Below are 26,829 nucleotides of genomic sequence, written 5' to 3' on the forward strand. Positions count from 1 at the left end.
GCCTGAAAATCAAGTGGGAGCGTCAAGAATGGATTTGAAGCTGATAATTTCGACACCTGTAGTGGCCATTGATTATGGACATCTTGAACAGCTTCGTTTACTACGCAACTGCAAGCGAGTAAATGTATCCGTTAAGGGGGTACTCTAGTGTAACTGTCCGTTTCTCAACGCCATCTTCGGGAATTTATTTAAGAAAAACTATGAGTTTATACTATCTGGCGTTTTGCCTGCATGTTGAGGTATGTTTGAAGTAACACTCAGAATTTTTTTAGCTTTTTTTATCGCATATATACATAGATATAGTCGGTAGCGCAAGCTTCTTAAAAAAATTCTTTTTCGACGGGCGTTGGTGTGGGAACTGTTCTAGTTCTCCAAAATGGAAAAACTAAGGTTCATATTCTTTATTATCTTTGTCGCTATGGTTGGAACCTCGGACGAGTTTCTATCTTGCATAAAATTAATTCTACAGAACGAAAATAGCAAATTTATCAGCAGAAATCGAACATTAGTAGCGCTGTCATACATATGTATATATTATTCAAATAATTTTTTTTTACTGTTTATAGTATTAACAAACATTACCCAAAATTACTAGTCACAATTTGTATTCATCTCCTTGTAATTAATTCGCAAAAAATACTTGATTTTCAAGCGATCTGACGCTGCCTAGTCCCCTTAACGCTCTGTACAGAGCTGCACAGGTTTCCAGTACGCTTCCACATATGACAAGCCCTTTAATGTGCCGGGGGCGAAAGTTACACAAAATCGTCCCTTATCTCTCGCTATACAAAGGCACCACCGTGGACAAACGTTAAATTCAAGAACTTTAGATCCAACTTCAAATAATACTTGCACCTACTGTTCAAGCTAAAAGTAATACTATCTGATTCCCCACGACGAGGCTGCTCCGAAATCTGAACCAAGCACGGCGCACTCGTTTGCTCGAATATTACCCGAAACTTAACACACCCGTTTCATTAAGCATAAGTCACGGGGAGAAATCCTCCATTATTGGCGGGCGCAAACGAGATACAATGGCTGTCGCTGAATCCCCATCCTCCGCAGAATCGCGGGAGCAATCCGTTCACCGCGTAACACGCTCCGTAGAATCCCATTCGAAGGAATATGGTATCCACGGTCCCCGTGAAAGCCCGAATAAATACGTTCACGGCGATTTAATCTTTCAAGCGCCAAAGACCCTCGCCCCGTCCCCGTCGCCACCCCTCTTCATATACCAAGCTGGGAATCTTTCTCGCTCCTCCGGGCAGCGGCAAGTTTCGCTGAAACCAGTTACCTGCTCTTTTACCCTGCACTTTGCAGCCTTCGCCAGGGAAAATTTAGTTTCGCGGGAATTCTCGGTTGCAGGCGACCGCCTCCTACCATTGCAGCCACCCTCGCCGCCCGCTCTGTTCCTACGCCACGTTTTATAAAGACGAATCGCCACGAAGAACGGCGGAAGATGTAGAAAGACCAGGGGGGTGGCTGGGCGGGCGAACCTTGGGGGAACTGGAGGAAAGTTTTTTGCAGAGGACAGCGAGTTTGATCAGAGAGCTCGGGGGCCGCTTCCAAATCGAAGATTGATTAACAGGTGAACGTTAAACGACGAATAGAGTCGGCTGGAAGTTCGGTGGCTCAATTATTATTACTGCAATGGAGAACTTGGTAACTTTTGTTCGCGACCAGATGATAGTGTTGCGTGGATGCGTAGACAGTGTTTAGGGTGTGCAGTGGCTTAGAGTGGTGTCATTGAAACAAGTTGATAGATCAAATCTGGTACGTATATTGCAATCATCTATTTTGGATGTTGGTATGTAACACTCTACCACCAAAGACGCTTGACTTACGTTATCCATACCGCAGAGCTCATACACCGCGCGGCCCAATCTAATAAAAGTGTTCGCGATTTCTTTGCCATTTCGCTCGACGGAGGCTTTCGGGTTGCCAGCGCGTGTGGGTGGAGCAACCGAGGCGAACTCGTGGAAATGATTAAGGCAGGCCCTGCGGATGCGGCAGGAAAAAAGCATTACGCATCCGGGAATGCGGCACGCGGAAACGTGCAGGAGCCACGGGCCTGGAAAAACCAAGGCAACTTTGACGCGAAAGGAAGCCCGTCCTCGTTCCTGGCTTCCGATCCTCCGCAAAATAAGAAACACGCAAACAGCCCCCAAAGAAGCTTCAGAAGATCCGCGGCCGGGCTTCACCGACGTTCTCGCATTACACGTGTGCAATTTCGGCTCATCGAGGATGCGGAAGGATCGTTTCGTCCCCGTTGCGAGCGATGCTTCCAGGAATTCCGGCGAAAATGATGGCTTCGGAAAAGAAACGTCGAGGCAGAATTTGCAAGTCGGAGGTAGACGAGGATAGGGATGAATCGATCGATGGAAAATAGAGTTTATAGAAAACCGACATTCGGAAAACCGGTTTTGGGATTCCACTATTCCCCAGAAACCGGTTCAACCGGTTTTGGGATTCGACTGTTCCCCAGAAACCGGTTCAACCGGTTTTCGACTTTTTGCAAAATAAAATTATTAAAACAGTAAAGTATTTATACTTATTTTTAAAAAAATCTGTTTACTTTATATTTATGGCACTACAAAAATATAAGGAAATAAAATATAGTAAATACAAAACCAAATAAAATAAAATAACTAACATCCGCGCAGAGTATAAATTATAAATCTTTATTTCATTTAGTATTTTTCTTCAGGAAATATGAATTCGTGAAGATTAGTTTTACAGTAAACTGTTACTACAATATGCTTGTGCCCGAGGCGATTTCAAGCAAAGATATTAACATTTTTAATTAAATAATTAATTCATTTTCATATATTAATTCTAGTGCCTAAAACCAGTTTTTTAAATTTGAAAACCGGTTTTATAAACTAGAAGTAAGATGCAGAAATGAAGTACTTATTTAATTAAAAACGTTAACATTTTTACTTGAAATCGCCTCGGACGCAAGCATACTGTAGTAGATAATAGTTTACTGTAAAACTAATCTTCATGGGTTCATATTTTCTGACGAAAACTACTAAATGGAATAAAGATTTATAATTTGGTACCACTGTAAAATATTTATATTTTATGCGGATTTAAGTTATTTTAGTTTGTTTTTCTTTTGGTTTTGTTGTGTTATATTTTTGTAGATCCATAAATATTAAGGAAACTGAACATTTAAAATATTTTAACAAAATAAGTACAAATACTTATTTACCATTTTAATTATAAATTTCTTATGAAAATTCGGAAACCGGTGCTACCGGTTTTTCGGGAATAGCGGCATTCGAAAACCGTTTTTTTCAAAAGTCGGTTTTTGTATAAACCCTAGTTGTGTAGCAGCTGTTTGAATACCCTACATCTGAAATATCTCTCACAAGCCACGGAAAGTCGTGCGAAAGGACACTTGTGATAGTAACAATAAGTAATATTAGAAATATTAATCTTTCACACTTCTACATCTTGCTTTCGATTTAGAATCTTCCAGAATTACAAGAACATTTCTAATTTACTGTACACACAGTGTTTCAATCTTCCAGCAGATTGCCTGCAAAATCAACACCAGACAAAACCCACGATCCTTCCCGGACTCCAAGAATTCCAGCTTGTAAGAAGGACGACGACAAAATGATTCCTCGCTCCTCGCGATCGTCCAAACGCGCGGTTTGCGTCGCAACGACGTTCATCCACTGAAACGTTTGGATATCAGAGCGCTCTGATAACAGCAGTCCCACTGCACCTTCGGGGGGTAAGATTGCTTCCTCGGAGAGAAAACAAAGGCAAGGATGGCGCGTAGTTTCGTTCACCTTTTACCACGGGATCGATAAAAGATACCGGAGATGGATCGGTCACAGAACAAAGGGGGGTGGGTAGGGCGTCTATAAAGAGCGATCGTAAAGTGGCGAACGTCACTTAAAGGGTCTTCAAGCCTCTATTACCTCAAGAGAAGCACTCTATGCTATTACCAATACACGAAATAAAAGCGAGCAGGCGAGAGGCGGAGGCACCACCTGGCCTTACTTTCGTCGTCGACAGTGTCGGTTCTTCCGCGACCGATTCCCTCTGTTCCGTTTCCTTTCACTTGTTCAAGCTTCGGTCTATCGACCCGGCAGCCACCCCTCTCCGCCTGCAAAGTGCCGTTCGATCGGCCACGATCCATTAGGAAGGCCAAATATCGTTTTATCGGCTGGCAACCTCCATCCTTGAAAGCGTTTTTAATAGAACGCCTGCTTGTTGTCCTTATTACACGACATCTATACTCTCAATCTTCGAGCGTTCCACTCGATGATGTTTACGACTATCGAGCTTGCAATTTTGTCGGCGAGCGTATGTGTTGTCCTTCTGAATTTGGTTGAAAGGGATGGAAGATGGTGGTTCGTTAAATTTGTTAAAATGGAAGGGTGGTTCTGCGATGGTATTCTGATTTGCTGTTTGTCTTTTGAGTGAAGAAAGTGCGCAGGGTGGTCCTAGGGAATTGAGGCAAGCTACACTGTCGAAAAGAATGGAGGTGTAAAGGGAAATAATTTTATGCTGCATTACCTACAGTTATATGTGTTTAATACTTTTTCTTTTATAGAGCTGTACTTCTTTTGAAGTAGAACCTCGTATTTCTTAATGCCACAGTGAAACGCGACTGTGCTTTCTCGTGGATGACTTGTATTCCAACTCACAAGGGAACACCGCGAACCCGGATTTACCGATTGGAACGCAACATTGTGGGTTTTTAGAGTGACTCAAAACAAGAATAACGCTGTGTTTCATTTGCGCCCTATCGCCCTTTAAGGGGGTGAAAACTAACCTCAAAGTCAAATTGGCACTTTCACTTTTTCGCGCATAACTCTCAAAGTACAGCAGACAGAAGAAAATGTTTCAAACAAAAGTTTAATGGTGCAATAAGCGCTACAAACTTGAGTTAACAAAATTTTGAAAAGAGTTTTTTTCGTCAGTTATATATATTTTTTTTAATTCTTTTAAAAATTTTGTTAGCGGCAGTTTGTAGCGCTTATTGCACCATTAAACTTTTGTTTGAAACATTTTCTTCTGGCTGTTGTACTTTGAGAGTTATGCGCGAAAAAGTGGAAGTGCCAATTTGACTTTGAGGTTAGTTTTCACCCCCTTAAAGGGCGATAGGGCCCAAATAAAGCACACCGTTGTTCTTGTTTTGAGTCACTCTAAAATCCCAAAAAGTTGCGTTCCAATCGGTGAGTCCGGGTTCGCGGTGTTCCCCTGTCAGTCGATATTGAATTGCAGGTAGAAAATATATTAAAATTCCCGCAGTTATAAGGCTACCAAAAACGAATGGAACGAAACATTGATTGAATTCCTCGTCTCGTTTTTCTATCGTTAGGATTTCAGTTCCTACCAGATTGAGGATCAGTTTCGCAATTTGAGCTTCGATTGTACTCTTTCCTCGCGCATTTATTTCAACAGAGACAGGGAGATATAACGTCGAGACTCACAGGCAGAGAGTCAATCGAAGAAATAATCCGACATGAGAAGTGAAAGAAATCGTAACTAACGAGTTATACGAACCTCGTGCAAATACGCATTACAACAATTTTACGAAGAACTCCGTCCAACGATGACACAAACTTCTAAATATTATTATTATGTTTTTAATATTATTCGTCTTTATTACTTGAAACATACAGAGAAAAATAATACATAAAGACTAGCGAAGTAAAGGACAAGGCTGCAGTAGAATACTGTTAGAAGCCTAACCGTAACTAAATAACTAACATTAAACCAAAACTAGGGAAGAAAAATAGAAACAGAGAGAATCTATACATTATTCTGACGCATAGTGCAAAAATATATATCGTCGAGCTTTGCATTTAAAATCAGGAGACGAATTTCTACAATGAGAGTTAAATTTCGTTACAAGACTCGACTCAATTTTCACTCCATTTATTAACATCATCACCACTTCAAAATATGCGAATTTTTCAATATAATATATAATAACAGATCAGAAATTTCAAAGTGTAACATCGTATGTTTCGTTACATAAAAAACGGTTAATCTTAGTTGCCAAACAGTATTTCGTCGGTGCGAAAAAGCAGTCTAATTAAAAAACCAGGCCTCCGCCATTAACAAGGCCTCAATCTGCGTGGAGAAAGTTTCTGGCTCCCTAGCGTCGCTGAAACGAAGCCATCGATCAATCCTAATGCAGGGAAATGGTAAAGTTTCCCCTGACGAGCGATTTAACGAGCGTATCATAATCCTTCATTAAAAGGGGACCGTCATTAAGCCGCGATATTGCGTGTGGAATTTTAGGGACTTCCATGTCGCGCTCGTAATTACGATCCATTCCACTGGATCCTTGAAAATCCTTGATTGGATCACGCTTACACTAGCCGCGGCAGATTTTTCCTTCGGGTCGCTAGTGCGACGTAAATAAATGTTTCCACCCGCGAATCGTGTACCTAGGAAAATTGACGATGATCCTGGGGGATGGTCGGAAGTTGGACAATTTTAATGCGGTTACGTAACTTTTATTTTTCAGTAAAATTCTAGGAGCATTAAGCGGAAAAACGAGCGAGTAAAATTTCGAACGAAATCAGCGGGATAACGCGAGAGATATGCATTAGGACACGTGAAAATATAAAGTTTGGGAACGATGAAGTTGCGGTTTTTAAATGAACATTGTTGTTGGAAATAATATCGTTCAATTAAGAACTTTCCCCCTCATCTATCATGTTTGTTTTACTTTGTTAGACTGAGTTATAACGCGATGGATGACATGCGAACTAAAAGGATCGCACGCCATGGTATGCTTTAAACGAATTCCTGTTAAACTGGATGATATTGCAAAGGATGAGAAGTTAAACATCCCTATTGCATTTGAAACCCCGGAGAAGTAAATACAATGAACATTGCTCAAAGTTTTCACTGCGAGATATGGTTCTGGAAAGGCCATTCCTCCCATCGATCATCATTTTCCAGCTTCCACTGGTACTTCCAGGTATCCTTTTATCCTTATATATATCATCGCATCACAGTATCCATAACAATTTCAGGAAACTATGCGAATGCAACTCAGGCACACTTTACATTCCCAATATTTCGCGCGCCAGTGCCTTCAATGCCCTACAAATATCCGTGCAATTTAAGAGACGACGTCTGTCTATTCAAACGCAATTCGACGACCAGCCAGCAGCAAAACCGCATCAAAAGGGCTGCATTAAATTACCACCACTTTCCCCGTGGACATGCACGCGAAATTCCCAGCATTGCTATCCTGCACGGCAAACAATCCGGACGGCTCTCAATACAGAAGCCAAAGGAACACAGCGGAACTTCACGTCTAAGTAAATATTCAGAATTTCCAGAGTGCCTCCGGTGCAAGTGTCCGGGAGGACTTCCTGGTGTCCAATTAGAAGACGAAAATCCGTTTAATGCAAAGCCTCGAGGGGCTCCGGCGAATTCGCCACGACCTGACGAATTCGCCCCTCGCAAAACACTGTTGGATTTTCAGATGGCAGTGTCGCGGCAAAAGTGGCGTTTCCCGCTTATATTTAGCGCCCGTGAACGTCTGCTTGGAGTCTGGTGTCCGTCAGTATCCCTGGGAGGCACTCCAGACAACGACGGCCAGTGGAAGGGGGCCGGCGGGGAGAGGGGGCGAGGGGTGGCTGAAGACCCTAGCGAAGGGTGAGGACGAGGCACGTAGGGCGCGACTGAAGTGGACAATGGGTGTTCTGCTGGTGCACAAAGGCTCTTCTGTCGAAACCAGCGAGATACTCGTCTGAGAAACAGGGGCGAACTGAAATCCGAGAGCCTCGGGGACTGTTCGTAATAAGACGCGAGAGCCAGGGAAATCTCGAACAAAGCCGTCCACTGTGGGCGCGTTAATTCTTAACCACCGAATTATTTCGATGTTCCACGCGGAGCAGGAGGGGACGACAAAAGTCAGTGGGGCTCTCGTGATCTTCTATCTGGGAGTCGATATTCGTGGACCATTCGGTGACTGCCCAGGGGAGGGATGAAAGTGGCGGTAGGGAAAATCGAGGGAATTCGACGTTGAGGTGTTTTGTGATTTAAATGCAGTCGCGTTGGAAATAGCGTTTTGGTTATATTATTAGAGTGAGGTGATTTATCGTGGGGGTGGTATTGAAGATTATTGATTGGCTCTGATTTCTTGGTACTGTGTTTTAGAATAAGTTAAATGAAGTTCGTTTTGAGTGTACTTGAAGGGCTGATTTTTTTTAAGATTATTTGTATCGTTTTTGAGAAATTTTGATGAATAGAAAAATTTGTGTTAAGGGTGAAAATGGAATAACGTGATTTCTTTGCACTCTGTGATCCTTTATAGAGCATTCGAATGTTTTGTTGATAATGTGATTGTTACTACTTGTTTAGGTGGCAGGTAATCCATGCTTGTTGACGTTTGAAAGTGAAACAGGATTTCCTATACTTTTCCTTGTAAAGATTCTACGTGTTCATCTTACGCATGGAATGTTTGTTGATACGCAGCGATCAAGCTCCTTTGCAACTCGTTTGGACACATCAGCCATTCAATTTCAGTAACTTCCCATTCGTCACGTTGTACTGTGGTTCTGGTCGACCTATAAAATTAGCATATATCTACGTTGTGCTTGTTTCCCAGAGTGGTCGACTTCGACACAACGGTCGAGTGTAATGCGTGACGAATTTACATTCGATCTGCTTTATTTCAGTCGAATTGGTTTGGTAGAATTTCACTGCTAGGCGTAGAACTTCAGCTCGACTGCTTGAAACGTTAAAGAATAACGAAAGCGTACTTTCCATGAGAAAATCCATGAAAAATGTTCACAAGCACGTTTCAATATACAGTAACTCATTTAGAATGCATTTAACCTTCTTCGGCAGTTGAAGATTTGTTGTATTATTACAAATTACAATTTTCACAATGTCTCGTCTGTCCCATTTAAAAATCTTTCAAAATAGTCTCTCCTAAAGAACCCGCAACCCCTCGACTTCAAAATTCAACCATCACCCTACTCAAAGGCAGCAACCTCGCCCAAGCAGGAATGAAGAACACTAACAAGGAGAGTATCCCCTGTGTCCACTTTCGATTGCTTTGATTTTTGGATATGTTTTACTGGACCAAAAAATAAAAAACAGGTGTCTTTTTATTCTGGCCCGTGTGACGTCCCGGCCCCACCGCATGGGTCACGCCGGTTAGTCTCTGCCGGCGCCGCTAGATGTCTACGCTTCTCGCAAGTCCTATCGTCCACTCTCGTTCGTATATATACAAGTTCCAAGTTTATTTCCTCTTAGTCCCCGCAGAGTTAGGAGCGGTGGGCCGCAGTGATGGAGGGGGAAACACCTGCTGCAGGAGCGGTGGTGGTATTGTGTGCGTGACTGTGGACGCAGGCGCCAGAGTTCATGCACACAGAAAGAACCACCCCACCACTCCTGTAGGTATTTCCCCCTCCATTTACTGCGGTCCCATCGCTCCTAACTTTGAATCCCTGGTATGTCTAGGGCAGGGGCCGTCAGCTATAAATATATAGCCCTACTGATGATGAAGAGTAGTCTGGCTGACGGTTCCAAGCCGAAACACACACACACACATCTTCTTTTCCTTCTTGATCTTTAATGCCAATCCACCTGCCCCGCACAGTACTCCAAAAAGCGTGACCGGCCCTGAGGGATTACGGTTACGACGGGGCAAGAAATCCCTCTTTACGTTCCGGAATCAATCACCAATCACCATCTCGGTTTCGGACGTAACAGCCCGTTTTCATATTTAGGGGGTGAAACAACCCCTCAAAGGTATAAGAACCCAAAGCAATCGCAGACGAAAACCTGAAAGTTTTATAACTTTGAGGGGTGGTTTCATCCCCCTAAACATGAAAACGGACCGCTATAAAAAAACACGTATATCTTATTTTTCGGCCCTCTAAAACATATACAAAAATCAAAGTAATCAGAGATGAAAACCTGGGATGCTCTCCTTGTAAGAACTCTGAAGTCCCAAAAACACGATATCCACAAAGACTCATCACCTTACAACCACCATCCCTTCATCTTCCACTTGGCCAGCATCTCTTCCACCTACTGTCGTCGAAGTGAACGCCGATATTTTCCCCGGCGTTTGCTAAGTACCTCCCTGTGCATAGAGTCGCCAGAATTTAAAGCCCTAACGACGGAAGTATCGAACTATCCGGGTGAACAAGTTGGATGCCGTTGAACGCGAATTAAGTGACGCCGTTGCGCATTGGCGGAACACAGCGGGCGTAAATCGCGGACAGGGGATGCGTCGTTCCGCGCATAATGGCTTTCCAATGTACCGGCGCAGCGTACAGCCGAAACACTCGCGCGAAATATTTATCGGCGACCGGCCGAGATAATGCACGCGCGAACTGGAATTTACTCTGGGCGAAGGGATGTCCGTCCGCGAGGGTAAGGGGACGGTTGGGCTCGAGAGGTGTGGAGGGCAGGCGTGATTCAACTCCGCGTCGAGTACTTTGCGCCAGGCCGCTGTGCTCCGCATGCATTAATCTTTCGGCGACTCGCGGAATAGGGGTATCATATCTCTGCGGATCTGACGCCCCTTCCGTTTCACGGATCGCCCAGGACCGCCTTATCGCTGGCCAATCGATACTGCGAGCATTCGACGCGGCATTATTGATAGTTGCGAAGCCAGGCGATTGGTAGATCGTTTCGATCGTTGATTGTGACGAGCAGCGACGGGGTTTAACCGTGAGTGGAACTTCAGATCACGACTGACCCGATGGATTACTAAATTACGCGCAGCTTCATTGGGATTATCCGCGAACGAATTTTCGCCAGGCATTTTCGAAAGTATGGATTGAATTATAATTAGCTTGCCAGCGCTAGAATTATTATGTACTGGAACAGGGAGAATTTATTTTATTGCTTTTAAAATGCCCGCCCGCGCGTCTTTCGCTGCAGCGTTGCGAATGCTGTTGATGAAATGTTTTTAATATTTCAATCACTCTGGGAAAAGATTGGTTTCCCTGCATTCTGAATAAGTACTGGTGAATTTGTGCGAGTGCAAAGAGACGACAATTAAAAAATCCAATAACCATCCAGCCCTGTTACTTCGGCATTTTCCACATTTAATCCCCGCTCATGATATTTATTTCGATAAAATGAATAATTCGCCAATACACAAAATCGCATAACAAATCTGGTTAATCTGCATTTGTTTAAGCCACCGAATATCATGAATTTTTTCCCCCAAACTTTATTCATTATCGAACGAGATGGACGATAAAAATTAAACGCGAAATATACGCATGGCTTGCCAAGTGCTAAATATACAATTCGCAATCGATAATTCAACACTGTTTTTACGTTTTAAACGCAAAATGCAAAAATTTATTCACTTGTAGATTAAAGCACCAACGATTTATAAAAATTATCTCTTGAACGCAGGAATAAGCTTCCATGGTAGATAAGATCACTGGTCGTGTGTGTAATTTACAACAAATTTGAAAAATGCTGCCTGTTTCACAATTAATAATGTAGCGAGTGTATATGAAGATAGTAGTCGCTAAACCTATAATATTTCAATTAAGATAAGCGCACAAAGTGGCGGCAGTTACTAACAAGGGAACCTCCCGAACCCAGGAATTCCAAAAATTCTGAGACTTTGTGAATATGTAGGGAATTTCCCCCTTATTACAACGAAATTTTTGTTTACTACCCAAATTCACTCTAAGAGGGTGCAGTTGACCCTTGAAAATCCGATTATTTTCCGATTTTATGTTATAATTTGTGAACTGTAAAATAATTTGTTTACCAAATGGTAGATCTAATTAAAAGAAGTGACTTTTGTCTTGAAACTTTTCTTCTATCTCCAACAGTTCGCGAGTTATAACAGAAATTCAGAAAATAGCCGAATTTTCAGGGGTTATTTTCACCCCCTTCGTGTGAGTTTGGGCAGCAAACAAAAATTGCGTTGCAAGCAGGAAGAAATCTCCTACATATTCACGAAGTTTCAGAATGTTTTTAATCTTCGGGTTCGGGATCTTCCCTTGTAAGTACAGTAGTAAAGTGCATCATTAGTCAGACGTAAGCATTAATGCTTCTAAAGTGCAACAGGGCACAGTAGAAATGTAAAATCCCCCACAAAATTGACGAAAATAAACGTATCTACATATACTCTCTCAATTTTTCAAACCAATACCGTCGATTTCAAAATCGATCCCTTTGAAACACTAAAGAAAATTCCCACTTTCGTTAAAACGTCACGGCCATCGCTCGCCACTGTTCCAAGCGATGCTGGCCAGTGTACCGTCGTTTACATTTACGCCGGCCACACTCACGGGAATAATGTCAGTTCAATGATGTGGCAGCAGCCGGTGTGGCTCGTGTAATGCAACGTTGAAGAGGCGAGCCGCCTAATTACCCCAGTCATCGACGAAGCCTCATTCGGGAGTAATCATCCGTATCGACTAATTCGACAGACAGGCAATCGCCCGTTATCGTGCATCCACCTCAGTGTCCATGCTTCATTAATAAATACCTTACAATCGATAATCGATACTGGATTTTTAACTCTTCGCTAAATACGCAATTGTTATTTACGTACGATTCGCGACAGACGGCGGATAGATTATCCTAAACAGCAGGGCACACTTAAAATGATTTTTCAAAAATAGACAAGTGAGCTCTTTATTTCGGACGATGTATTTGCGAAAATTAGAAACGGCAACAAAGAACATGTTAACGTCGTCCACCCATTAGTGTGTACTATATAGATAGTATATAATTATCAGTTAAAACAAATAGAGGGAATTAGAAAATAAATCAGATTCTATGAAATGCATGGAACTAAATGAGAGTGATCTTGAAGATATTACAACTCGAAGAAATTGAACGATATGATTTCCCAAAAGTTTTAGAAATTTTAATAGCCTACATTATATTCAATTTTCGTTGAACTTGAAAGTAATGGAATATTCTAATTGAAAACTTGCCTTGTCAGATGAGCTGAAAGATGAAAGCCAAGTGCCCAATGACATGTGGCAGTTTTTAATAACTTTTCAGACGTCTCCCTTAGTCAGAGACCGTCCCTTCAAATTACGTAACTATTTGGTCCTCTTTATGAGCAACAGCTCCGTGTCTGACACAGAAAAGCGGGAAAAGGCACGGTTATATACGTTCCCAGTATTACATGGTAACTTTCAGCTTTTAAGAGAAGGTAATCTCAGAGAAGCAGCAGCGCACTAAGTAAAACACTCGTAATTAAGACAGCCTATGTTCGTGGTGCAGTTTATAAGTGGCGGAGATCAAACATTTCCGCCTCGTCCAATGCAGAACGCGAAATTTCCATCAACCTGGAGATTAAAATAATCCATAGTTATCAACAATTTACCGGGCATAAAATAAAAGTTTCGACGCGAACAATTGAGGACCCTGCAGCAAGAGGGATGTAGCTCCATTTTTTACAGTTTGTTGAGTTATGACGTGTGATATACGTAAAAAAAAATCTACATCGTTCGGTGCACGTTTGATGGAAATCCGATAACAATCGAGTGATTTATTGCAAATAAATAAGAACAGAAATATTAATATTACATTACAGTATATGTAAATATTAATATTTCTATTAATATTTCTACTAATTTAGAAATATTAATATTTCATTACAGTATATGTAAATATTAATATTTCTATTAATATTTCTACTAATTTAGAAATATTAATATTTCATTACAGTATATGTAAATATTAATATTTCTATTAATATTTCTACTAATTTAGAAATATTAATATTTCATTACAGTATCCTCCCTCCAAAAGTAGGCATAAAAACTGATCAACTTAATAACTCCTACTTATTGCCCGAAAATATATATTTTTCAACGAGCGTCCTCTTCTCAATGTTAAGTCAAAGGAATAATCTTATAAACAGTTTTTTCTAATTTACTCGCAGTTGGCAAATATGGTGCTGCACCATTCTTGCTGCAATGTACTCAATTAAGTGGGGATGTACAATAAAACTAGCAAATACTACGTGGAAACATTCGCCGGAGGAATAATACCCCGAAATCTTCAGTCACTCTACAAACTCGACGAATTCCACAAGTTTCAAACCATTGAAACTGAAAGGTTAATCCTTCGCCCGATAATTCCGCGAAAGCCGCGCAAACGAAGCGACCTGCCGCGGTTCCTTCGCCCGGGAGAAAGCTGAGGGTGGGCTGTTTCAAGAACTCGCGGCGTTCAAAGAGCCACGAATAAATGCATGTTCACGGCTGGCGGTATCGCGATAGTGCGAGACGGCGGGGAGGATTTTTCCTGCTTTCTCCGGTGGCAGCGCGTGGAGGTCTGTCCGCGAGCGGCCAGAGGAGAGATTGTTACGGCAGCGAGAGATGAAAAATGGTCCGCTATAACCGTACATCTTACGTAGAAGCCTGTTGTCTTGTAACCCAAGATGCAGAAGCTTGCAAAGCCCCCGCGACGCAGACTCATCCGTGACATTAATAATTACAGGCTGTGTACCCACGAAAATTACTCTCTTTATCTGTCCTCCTTGTCTTCCGCCATCTTCGTCCAACCGCTTCCACCATCTTTTGCCACCCCCCCGCCGCGCTTTCTTTTTTTCCCTCCAGCCGCAACGTTTCTTTGCAAGCATCCCTTTCAATAAGATGGTTATATTTACGAAGCTTTAATCCCCGACGAAGTAGAAAGGCTCGACTTTAGCGGTCCGCGGAAAAAGTGTGACTCTTTAGAAATTACGTAAGCGCTCGTACGCCGTGGAGGCTTCCTGTTCGTTGGCGGTTCTTGCGCTGTATAAATTCTGCCAGATATTCTTGTTCCCGTTCTGGATGTTCGTGCCACATGACGGGCGATTTTAATTAATTCGGTGGAATGAATAACCGATTGATTTTTATATTTTCCAGGGGATGAACGAACTTTGGTGAAGTTCTAATGCTTCGTAAGGATTAAGATTGTGTAGCAGACTGTAGCTCTGGAGAAAGTTTTATTATTTCCCAGGCCTGAAACGGTCGGTTGCTCGAGTCCCTGCTAAGGGTGGTCGAGCTTGGTGGCAATAAAAATGACGATTGCCAGAGCCACCGGTGAAGGCTAAGGACAGCGTGTCCAATTTCGTAACCTTGGGGCGCGTGGGAAAGAGTGACCCCAAAATGAGGCCTTTTTAGCCCCTTTTCGTTCCTACGATTTTGGAACTGAAATTTGTGCGAAATGATTGCTTATGATGAGACATCAATTCCGATAAATTTTTAAGTTGAGGTGGCACAAAATTCAGTTCCAAAATCGTAGGACCCAAAAAGGGGCTATTTCTTGGGTCACTCTTTGTTTCCCCCATCCCTTAATTTTCGGGCGTTCGTTGGACAGTCGACAAAAAGAGGTCTCGGACGCAATGACCGTTATTGTTAAACAATTATAGCGCATGAATTCATGTTCCACCCCGCAGTATCCAAAATTGTTTAGATTTGTTAAGATTACTTATTGAATGGTTCGCTTGAAATTGTGGGTAAGGAATGCTAGGTACCTACCCTCGTTATTAAAATTCCACTGCTTGTTACCTAATAAACCAGGGACCGGCAGATGCCTCGCTTCATCCCCTTTCTCGCTCAACTGCCTCCGCCTCTACCTCGCCGTGCCACTTCTCATTTTCAATGCGGACCTCCCACATGCACTTTTGTCTGTTAGTTTTGCCGGGGGCCGTATGTTTATGGAACTGTGAATTCCTCGTCGAGCACGAATTCGTCTTACATTCCGTTTCGCTTGTCGTCTGCGACGCGAGCCGAGACGGCGGAGAAATATCCGCGACTCTACGGCGAACTACCTTAATGGGAAATTCAGCTGACGTTTATCTAAAAAAAAAAATTCCAGAGAAACTTTCGTCTCGCGTTTTACATAATTCGCAAGCTGAATTATGGAAATGATAAGCTGCTAATGAAATTACAATCACAAACAGCATATGAGTGGACGTTCGTTGCCATCGCCATTCTCATAATTTCAATGCGAGCTTGTTTTCTGCAAGACCGAGGCTGGCTAAAATTTTATTAACGTTCTTATTAAAGTTTCTCTGCCTCTTATCCCCAATTTTTGCGACTCCTCTCACAAAAGCAGCCTTGCGCAGGAGATCAGGAAGGATTAAAGTGTAAAATCGTAGCTCTTTGCAAAGTATCAAGCTAAGGTTCTACTCATTCTTCCGGGTCCACTTTTCTCCTGTCCCTTTGCAGCGTTACGCGCGATATCGTACGCGTGTTGGGCTTAGAGCTTTCGCCGTAGTTGCGATATAACAGATGGAATTATCCCGGATCCTCCTTTTAGCTGTGTACTCGGCCGAACGAGCCCGAATCCATCTTCCCGTCCAACTTCTGCCTGATAAACAGACGCGAAACTCCTCGAGTTGTAATAATATTTGAACAAAAGCCCCCGCACGATGGCTTAAGCCGTGATACGCGGGATCGCGCGCCGGCAAATACGAATTAAGGAATTAAAGCTGAAAGAGGACGTTTATCTGCTATCGCGATAAGACGTGTCACGCTTTAATCCGCCCAGATTTTATTACTGCTTCAGTTTCTCGTGATTCGTATACGAATTACACCCTCGCGATGGGGGTGCGTTTCCCTCTCGAAAGACTAAAGGGCGCCCCTCGTAAAGGGACGACGATTATAGTTTGGTATTTTATTTAAAAGGTGTAGGGGAGAGGTGTTGTAAAATAGACAGCTTTCGAATGGGACAAATCATGGTACTTAGGAGACTCTGGTACTAAGGAGACTACCATCTCATTAATTTGTCGTCTCATTGATTGATTTTCTGTTATAACTCGTGAACTGTATAATATTTTTTTACCAAATGCTAGATCTAATTAAAAGAAGTACCTTTCGACTTGAAACTTTTTTTCTATCTCTTACAGATTGCGAGTTACAAAATGAAATCGGAAAATAGCCGAATTTTCACAGGTTAATTTCACCCGCTTCGAGTGAATTTGGGCAGTAAACAAAAATTGCGTTACAATCAGAAGGAAATCCCCTACATATTCACAAAGTTTCAGAATTTTTTGAATTTTCGGGTTCGAGATCTTCCCTTGTGAGCCACTTCGATAAACCCAGGAAGATTGATTTACTACGTGGCGTACAGTGACTAGTAGAAACGCCCCGTGCGTGGTCAGACATATATGAGTAATTCACATTGTGGATAATGTGGACGCACAGTTTCAGTTCGGTGGCATTACAAACACACCGCGAATAAGTAGACCATTTTAACATCAAACATAACGTCCAGGATATATAAGTTTGAAAACTTGTTGCTATTTTTTTGCAACAATGGTACATGTCCCCCTTTTCCCTCCCCAGATATACGTCTCCTTACACATCAATCATGGAACACGAATCTATGAATTGAAAAACATATATTATCATTGAAATGGTCGACGTGGTCCCGATACCATTTACACACCTACGCTTAGACGCAAAATTAACTCGATCGCGTTGAGTCCCTCTAGAGATCACATAATTCATAAGAATAACACTTTCACATCCCACTTAATTTTGCAAATATTAGCCTGCGACAACTTCAGCGTTACACCCTGCATAGACGGCAACGCGGAGGGGTGAAATTACAGGGAATTCTATTAACGCGGCTCTTGGCGAAGTTGCAGAGCGCGTTCTCACCAACAAAATGCCGCGGTTAGCGTACGTCGATTCGCAATTACCGAGTGTTCCAAAACTTCCAGCTCGCAGCACGGGAATCAATATTTCCCTTATTAATAACACACAACGCGAGTTACAATGCCATTCGCCACTCTGTGTAATGGTGGGTTTACACCTGACGAGTGACTTGGCTGAGCCAGCGGTCTGCTACTCGGCCGAGTGTAAATCTTGACCGAGTGACCGTTTACATGCATCTAGTGCATCTAGTGGTTTGAACGAGTCAGCCCATTTTTATTGTGATCGTCGCGTTTTATTTAAGAAAGGTTTTAAGAAATACACCACTACAATCACGCCAGAAATGATAAAAGAATTGCAGGATGAGTTGAAGAAAAAGAAGAAAGAAAATTTCGAGAGGAAAATGGTTACTAAGGAGGGATAGTCATGGAGCCTCAGTCGAACTTTTGAGAATTAGAAACCGATGATATAACAGAGTATAGATTAATTATAAAAATGATCATAGAACAGTTCGACAGTTTATTGCAAAATGTAGCTGGCGCAATTAAAAAATCAGAGACTATTTTGAGAAATGTCATAGCAGCCAGAATTAAATAACAAATTTCTCTGTTATTGTTGGCAACAGGAAAAAGTTTTCGTTCTCTACAATAGTTTTTTCGAGTGTTTAGACTCGAACTGTGGTTTAGACCAGCCATTTGTTGTCTCTTCATTTTGTTTCTGAAGTGCCAGACGCCAATGACTTCATATATTACTACTTGAGGGGTCATATTAAGGTAAGAAACACTAATAAAATACAAGACGGTAAGTAAGTTCAAGTGGGAGATCCAGGGATGGGTCTATAGTCTGACTTTCGAGAGTTGAGACCTGAGGCGGGTCCCTCGGACGGGGCGTGGTTAAGGTGGAACCAATGGTACGCTACGCCGCGCGCAATCCGTAGCGTGCCATTGGTTCCTTCTTAGCCACGCTCCGTCCGAGGGACCCGCCTCAGGTCTCAACTCTCGAAAATCAGACTATAATGAAATTCTTAAGCTTAAAAATAGCAAAAGGAACACGTCCGCATCATAAACCCCGTGGCCTTTCGAATGCTTAACAAAAACATTAGGAAACCTAATATCATTTTGATAATACACTTTTACATTAAATTTCATTTCGATGTTAACGGAGAAGGGCAGCAACCCGTTTGTTAAGCTAAACGAATATACTATGAACAAATAATCGTATAATTTGGTAGAATTGTATTATTTCTAGCGTTTACTCTATTAAAGTGAAGCGAGGCTTTTTTGCAAATAAATGCTGAATGGACGTGATAATTCAATTGTCTCATCATTCATACTTCATCCGTTAATATTAAAGGCCCGAATTAACATAAAGAAGTCACCTATGCGTGTGTCAGTGTTACATAGTTACATAGACGTACGTGTGAGTAAATGTATCTTTTTAAAGCTAGTGGAACAGGATCGGAACTCTACGCAGTTGAAATTCATCCGTCGTTGAATTCACATCGACGCATTGCCATTTCGCCGTCCGTTAAAAACAGGTATGATATAATAACATTTATTTTTTATCACTGCTACAGGCTGGTGCTACATAATTACCTGCCCGCTGTTACATTACATATCGGACATGTGAATTTCGATAATATAGTTGTAATAATTTCTGACCATACTATTGAAAAGAATGCATAAAAGAAAATGAAAAATTATTGTCCAAACGCTAAAAAAGATTGGAAAATTAAATGTTGTAAAAATGAAATTTAAAAAATATAGTCTCGTAAAGCTTGTCACGCCACACATTTTTTCTATTTACGGTTTGTTTATCCAATCATTACTATTCGAGCTAAAAATTATATACGAAAAAATTTTCATCGTCCAAAATCATTATTTCTTTAAACATAAATTGCGATAACTTGAGTAAATATTAACGGATCGTTATGAAACTTAAAACATAACTTCAGGAAACTCTAGCGAAGCCGTGAAATGTATGCGCAAAACCCTTATGTTAACAAATGTAATAATATTTAATTAAAAAGTAGTACTGGACGTAACCCATGTCTTTCAACGTTCGCCGTTAAAAAGTATCGAGGCAATTTTGAGGTACATATAACTTGCAGCGACAAAGTTTTTCCTTAATATACAAGGACGATTTTCACCAATTTTCACACTGATTAATAAATAATTGTAGAAGATATGACGATATATATAAATCTCGCTCGCCACCAACAGTCAGCGGCCGCGTACAATGCGCTACTTAGCAGTCTTAGCACTCGCGTTGACAGTTGGTGCCGCGCGGATGTCAATGGACAAATTTTGTGTCTTTGAATGCAAAATATGACTGACTCGCCAGATTTTCAAAAATCCACAAAAATGATTTTTCAACCCTAACTTTGAACGCAGTTTTCACCCCCCAAATATGAAAACGGGGAAAAATAAAAAAACACGTATTTCTTATTTTTCGGTCCTCTATAACATATCCAAAAATCAAAATGATCGGAGCCGGACACCTAAAATACTCTCCTTGTTAGTCGAAAAGAAATTAAAAAAAAAAGTTGTTTCTCTACAGTCGAGAATAATTGGGAAGGAGTTTCATTCTAGACGATTCTCGACTTAAGGTTGACCCTTTACAGGCATACAGATTACAGACTGAGTGTTTTCGGCGAATACTTGATAAATTCCACAGCTTCTTCAAAACCGCACGAATGTAGAGCGCGCAGATGCGTATGGACATTGATCACGAATCCATCCAATTCAATATTAAGCGATTAATACACTAAAGTGCGTATATTCATTGAAACCATCAGGTACACGATCAAGATGACTTCAGAAGGAAGTAATGCGTACATAGATGATATATCGTATCAGTGCGACGAATCTCCGGTTTTAAACCCCGAAAAAAGCAAAATCGCCGAATGGTTTGCTCATACTAACGTTTTAATAACAGGAGGGACAGGTTTTCTGGGCAAGCTGATCGTCGAGAAATTACTAAGGTACGTTTCCTTCAAGGATATATTCAGAATTCCACTAAATCTCCGCGACCGAGCGTTTTTAAATTATTCTGTTGTGTCGCATAAACCGGAAGGGATCGGTATTTTGCAGTATTAATATATTGTACCTTAAGAAGAGCGAAGTTCTCGCCGATATGTATACGGGTTCGGATTGAGATTGTTTTGCAATTTGACAACTATTACACGCCTGTGCTGGAACTGTTTTGAATCACGTAATAATTGCGAGAGATAAAGTAGAAAAAGTGAACATTTTTCGAAGCGTCACATCCTTTGATAGTTTGTAACACGCACCAGTCTCACGTTTAATGATCAGTTCAAAAGCTACATCCGCTGGTTACAAAGTAACGCGGATGTGCTTACAATTTGAATGAATTAACGTACGATTACGTCGATCAAATGGTTTTCTGCGAAAATAAAAAACAGAATGTCCGGAGGGGAAAAAAAATTCACTAGAATAGTAGGAAATTGGAAATCTGAAAGCGCAGTGAATTTAACGATTTCCAGCCAGCGCTTTCAATAATCTACCAGCCACCGGTGTACTGGGGAATCTAATGACATATTTTTATAACAATTTTCGCACTGTCATCTTCCGCCATTAATGTCATCGCCCTTTGACAGTACCGTAAGCTGGGGAAACATTGGCAGGTTTTTGGAACATTTTAAATAATAAAAAAAATTAACATTTTTACATTCGCTTTAAGTATCCTATCATAACATTATATCCTTTGTGATTGCACTATAAGTGTGACAATGCATAGAATTTGTTTCCTTTTCTTTTTTAATAGATGTTAAGTAGATGCTAATGTCAGCCCGCACTGTCAATATCCCCCCGGTTTACGGACTCTCATTTGCGTTGTATAATTAAAAGGTAGATATACATAAGACATTGAAAGAGTTGCGAGTTTGTTTAAATTCCCACATGCGAGATCCTTATGTACAGTGAATCACAAAAATATTCCGACACCCTTTAAAACAGAATAATTTTTTTTAAAATTGGTCCATACGACTTGAGTTCTTTTTTTAGAAGCTAGAAGGGTTAGTTTACTAGTGTTTTCATCACTTTTATCTGAGCCTGTAATGAAAATTTAAAAACCCCATTTGTAGATTTAAGAGCTTACACACTGATATTTTTTTAAAAATTGAAATTTTGAAAATATCGTCTGATAAAGACCAAGTTTCTTTTACATACTTTAAGGGACGTTTTTCTTTTTTTCTTTTGGGTGACAACCCAAAGTAGATATTTTTGGTATGCAAACCCCTTAGGTGACGACCCAGCTTTGTTCAACCGCAGCTACAGCCCGAACAAGACGATTTATCGTCATTTTTTTTAAAATAGGTCTGGGTTATCTCTTTAAATTATAAGCTTTTATAGGAAAAAAAAATCATAAAAAGTTCGGTCTATTCACGGCTCTAGTTGTATGTACTTCACCCCTTCCGTAAGTTGTATAATATAATTTGAACATTACTATTGATAAATGACGAATAGCAATACTTAAAATAAACTTAGAGTATATTAAAATTCAACTTAAAAAGAAAAAGCCAAAACGATCACTTTACCCCATATATATGGACTCATTTATCCAAAAAGCTAAATTGAAAAGAAAACCAGTCCAAAGTCTCTAAAAATTAATTTTTAAGTTTTAAATGAATTTACATTTTTCGATATCTGAATGTGCATAATTATCAATTTTAAACAACAAATTGAGAAAGCTCATTTTACCCCGACGCTCATTTTACCCCGGTCTCCCCTACATTCAGAGATGATAAGTCTAATAATTCTGTGAATGCAAAATTATCTACTAGAAATACTAAATTATCTACTAGAAGTAGTTCAGGAATGAAACCGATTCAAGTATTTTTCGTAATGAAAATAGGGTTTTTCTTTTAGCAGTATGCGTGTTCTGAATACCGCCAACCGGAGAATATTGGTTTCGATGTAATGCTTGTTACAGGTGGGGTCACGAAATTTGCGGAGCAACCGAAATACACTTTATTTGTCCAATATGTACATCCGAGCGTAAAAAATAAAATATTTCAAAAATTCCATTTCTATATTTTTCTAATAAAAATAAAATTAAAGATTGATAGAAAACATTTATAGAGCAAGAAATAATAAAAGGACACGTGAAAATAACTTTAAAAACTCACATACACATGAGTTAATCAATATTTCTTGAATAGGCGATATTAGGTACACTTTTTTCAGCACCCGATTTTTGCATATCTTAATTAAAAATTTATAGGTTTCAACGATTCTAACGTATGCTACACGAAAGATGAATAATTTCTCTTTACTTCGAAACGAATTGCATGCAAAAATATCAATTAATATTCAATTGACAGCGATTTAAGATTTGCTAGGCGATATTAGGTACGGTCACCCTATGTACCTATATATTTATAGATCCTGCCCGGGTATTACGACAATATATATGATAGTAAGGCCGAAAAAGGGGAAAAGTTCAGAACAGCGGTTTAAAGAGAACTTCGAAGATGCTGTAGGTGATATACTTATACATATTGATGGAATAATTAGATGTATGAATATTATGTATGCGCTATTGTGACCAGGTATATGATAGATTGAGACGCGAGCAACCGAATTTTCTGAACAAGCTGATTATGGTGGATGGTGACGCCATGCAAGAGGATTATGGTCTGTCGCCGGAAACGAAAACGATGCTGATGAATACGAATATCATTTTTCATGCTGCTGCGACCGTTCGATTTGACGAGAAGATGCGCCTAGCCGTGAGCATTAATGTGAAAAGTACAAGATACTTGTTACTGTTCGCGAAACAAATGCCGCATTTAAAGGTAAATCGGTGATCTATTAAAACCTTTCGTCAAACAATTGAACCAATCATTATAATTGAAAGCGCATTATAAATTGTATTTCATACTTAACACTAAATCCCGAAATCTATCTACAGGCATTCGTACACGTATCAACTGCATTTTCGAACTGTATACATAAAAACATTGATGAAATACACTACAAACCACCTATCGATGGTGATAAGTTAATATCGTTGTTGGATATCTTTGATGATGAACAACTTGAACAAATGACTCCCATGTAAGTACAATTTTACGGAACATGATAGTGTGAATAAGAAAACGAGGTAGCTATGGCGAAACATAAACTTTTCACTTTCATAGGCTGCTCAAGAACTGGCCCAACATGTACATATTCTCTAAAGCAGTTGGAGAAAGTATAGTCGCAAAGTATAGCGAGGGTATTCCAACGTGTATCGTCCGACCTTCTATTGTTATATCAACAGCCGAAGAGCCACTTATTGGATGGATAAATAATGTATATGGAGCTATGGGGGTAATGCTAGGAGGAATTCTAGGTGTGTTGCATACGTTACACTGTATACCGGAAAACGCGGCGGAAATGATACCAGCTGATTATGTAGTCTCTACTACAATTGCTGCTGCTTGGGGCACTAGTAATATGTAAGTATTTAATTTTGTCGTTATAATTTCTTTATATTAACTTCCTGCGCGTTTAACCCTTCGTCGACACACCTCATTTTCGATCAACTTTGACACACTCGGTGGCTCACATTCACAACAATTTTTCAACCACTGCCATTCTTATCTGAAGAATCCAATCGTTATGAAAAAAATCCGGGGTCAATTTCAAGGTCTCTAGAATGTATTTCAATAATTGTTTGATTGGAATTTTATCACAGTTTTTGTAAAAAAATTCTAGATTACCATACGTCGAGAAAAAAAGAAGGAAATCTTCAAAAAATTGTAACTGATACAAATTTCAATATTACAAGCTACAAATCTACAAAGATGTTTTTTAGATATAATATTTTGAGAAAAAAAATAGTTTGCAAGTCGGCTTTGGAAAATACGTATTTATTTTGCATATAGAAGGTAGGCTGTTTCGGTAATTGGAAAAACAGAGATTTTTCATATAAACGTTTTATTTTTGTGCAAGAAATGATAGAAAAATTTTGCACATTGTATTTTTTTGAGAAATTATGGTGAAATTTATAGATTATTCTCTTCATTATTGGTTTGCACTATAGCTTGTACGACTGTTCGAGGGCGCAAATTATAAGCCATGGTGCTGCGTATTGTAATACATAATGCGCAATTAATGTAATACATAATTACTATCATTCTATGGTACACTTACGATAAATACCGACGTCTTTAACACACATTGGGTGGTTCACACCCATAACCTGCTACCCACCACCCCAGAGCAACAATTTACGCTTGCCACGTTAGGGTAATAGCCCTAAAGTGTAGTAAACTTTCCAATCTAACACTAAATGCTGCCACTAATCCGATATTCTACGTTTTGGAAAAGGTACAGAGCGTCAAAATCAGCTTATGGGTGGCTCACACCCAGACTGTCAACGAAGGGTTAAGTATATACACATAAGCGAATATAATCTTTGATATTGAAACGAAAAAATGAAATCATTTCTTTTCATTATAAACAGAAAATAATGAAAAGATCGTGACACTAGTATTACGAATGTAAATTATAGATGAATAAAAATATTAATTATTAGGTACTTGCGCGTATGTATATATGTGTATGTACTAATATAAGAATGCTTGAAATTTAATTGTAGAATTATTGATTCTATTACTTTATAGGAAATCTGCAATATTAGATAAAGATGCTAATATAGCTGTTGATGAAAGAATCCCCATTTATAACTCTGTATCTTCATGTCAAAATCCCATTGCTTGGGGAACATTTCTGAAAATAGGTGAAGTTTTTGTCGCTGATGTACCTAGTATACGGAACATATGGTATCCTATGCTGATACTGAACAGACATTTAATTCTTCATAAAATTTGTGTCTTCTTCTTACACACTCTGCCAGCAATTATTGTTGATACGTTCGCATATATTGTTGGTCGAAAACCCATGTACGTATTCAATATATAAAATATAATCCATATTAGGTGAAGCATAACCGACGGAATATGTATAGAATTGATTAACAATGATGGGTAATATACTTTGTACAGGTTGTTGGACACGTATAAGAAAATACAGAAATTTACCAATGTGTTACATCACTTTTCAATACAGGAATGGAATTTTTCTGACGATAACGTTCAGAAACTTTGGCAAGGATTGAATTCAACCGATCAAGGAATCTTCAAGTTCAATATCAAGAACCTAGACTGGAATGACTACTTTTACGGTAATATTAGAGGCATCCGTATGTACCTGATAAAAGAATCGCCCAACACAGTAGAAGCAGCACGCAGAAGATATCAGAAGTGTGTTTCCTTTCAAGTTATTAAAATTAAACTTAATAGTATAAACTTATGGTATAAAATAGCTTTTTAAAATTCAAATTTTTTCTATTTCAGGCTAAAAATCGCTCATTATACGCTAATCACATTGACATTCCTGTTAATGTTATGGGTAACTGTACATTTTCTATCATTTCTATGGTCCCTATGTCCGTTGGCACATTAATGGTCGGTAATATTAGCTTCGTAACTCTTTCTTCTAAGCTAAATTATACAGCCCATTGCAAATTTCGTTACGGCTATGCATAGTACATAAGGTGAATGTCCCAATTTCTGCTGATGTCCCCATTTCTGCTCATTACGTATTTTTCTTATTATTGTATGCGTTACGTTTGTACTATAGTTGCACCAAATTAATTCTAAATTATATAAACATTTAAACAATGCATCCATCGCCATTTTTCACGAGCAGAACTACGGACATTTAGAGCATTATATATTTAATTACAAATTACTAATATTTAAACATCTCGAAATAACTTTCTTAAATAGTTTATGAATTGCTTGATTTATTATTAAAGAATTAATCAATTACTCTGCAAATTTTCATCACAAACAAATTTTTTACACCTTCTTTACGACCAGTTACCTATTAAATCAGCAGAAATTGGGACATTCACCTTACCTGTTGGTTTAATTAAAACAGCTGATTATTATTGATCTCGTGAATCTAATTTGCAGTTGCACTACAGATGTCGACATGTGTGAATAAACTGTGAGAAATATTAAGCGTGCTGCATTTTTAAATCGTACTTCCCACCTCGTGAATCACAAAAACTTCCGCTTCTAATAATTCATCGGAATGTATGATATATAATAGCGAATAAGTTTTTCTGCGCGTGGGAATGCAATCTTATTTGCTATTTATTTGTTGCGAGACCCCTTTGAAACCGAGCGCCGCACGTAGGTCCCATCGGCAAAAATGCC

The 26,829-nt window shown here is 39.8% G+C and overlaps 2 protein-coding genes across 3 annotated transcripts in view; one reads left to right on the forward strand and one right to left on the reverse strand.

Annotated features, from left to right (window-relative positions):
• The window catches only part of LOC143371496 (uncharacterized), a 609,947-nt gene that overhangs the window by 86,587 nt on the left and 496,531 nt on the right, over positions 1 to 26,829 (reverse strand). The gene's annotated exons all lie outside the window — the stretch shown is intronic.
• On the forward strand, positions 18,997 to 26,119 carry LOC143371508 (fatty acyl-CoA reductase wat-like). Of its 2 annotated transcripts, XM_076816739.1 has the most exons (9): positions 18,997 to 19,131; positions 20,392 to 20,577; positions 23,000 to 23,093; positions 23,167 to 23,412; positions 23,529 to 23,674; positions 23,758 to 24,057; positions 25,228 to 25,506; positions 25,609 to 25,866; positions 25,960 to 26,119. In XM_076816739.1, the coding sequence occupies exons 1-9, from the start codon at positions 19,022 to 19,024 to the stop codon at positions 26,066 to 26,068; spliced, it is 1,728 nt and encodes a 575-aa protein (XP_076672854.1). In that variant the 5' UTR covers positions 18,997 to 19,021; the 3' UTR covers positions 26,069 to 26,119. The 2 variants fall into 2 exon arrangements, with proteins under 2 accessions (XP_076672854.1, XP_076672855.1); XM_076816740.1 differs by lacking the exon at positions 25,228 to 25,506.

The sequence above is a fragment of the Andrena cerasifolii genome, chromosome 7 (genome assembly GCF_050908995.1).
Source record: "Andrena cerasifolii isolate SP2316 chromosome 7, iyAndCera1_principal, whole genome shotgun sequence".
Classification (NCBI taxonomy): Eukaryota; Metazoa; Arthropoda; class Insecta; order Hymenoptera; family Andrenidae; genus Andrena; species Andrena cerasifolii.

Coding starts and splice junctions, on each gene's coding strand:
- LOC143371508 (XM_076816739.1), top strand. CDS start 19,022: ATGTATCTTTTTAAAGCTAGTGGAACAGGATCGGAACTCTACGCAGTT. Junction 23,094..23,166: donor AAGAGAACTTCGAAGATGCT/GTAGGTGATATA, acceptor TATTGTGACCAG/GTATATGATAGATTGAGACG. Junction 24,058..25,227: donor GCTTGGGGCACTAGTAATAT/GTAAGTATTTAA, acceptor ATTACTTTATAG/GAAATCTGCAATATTAGATA.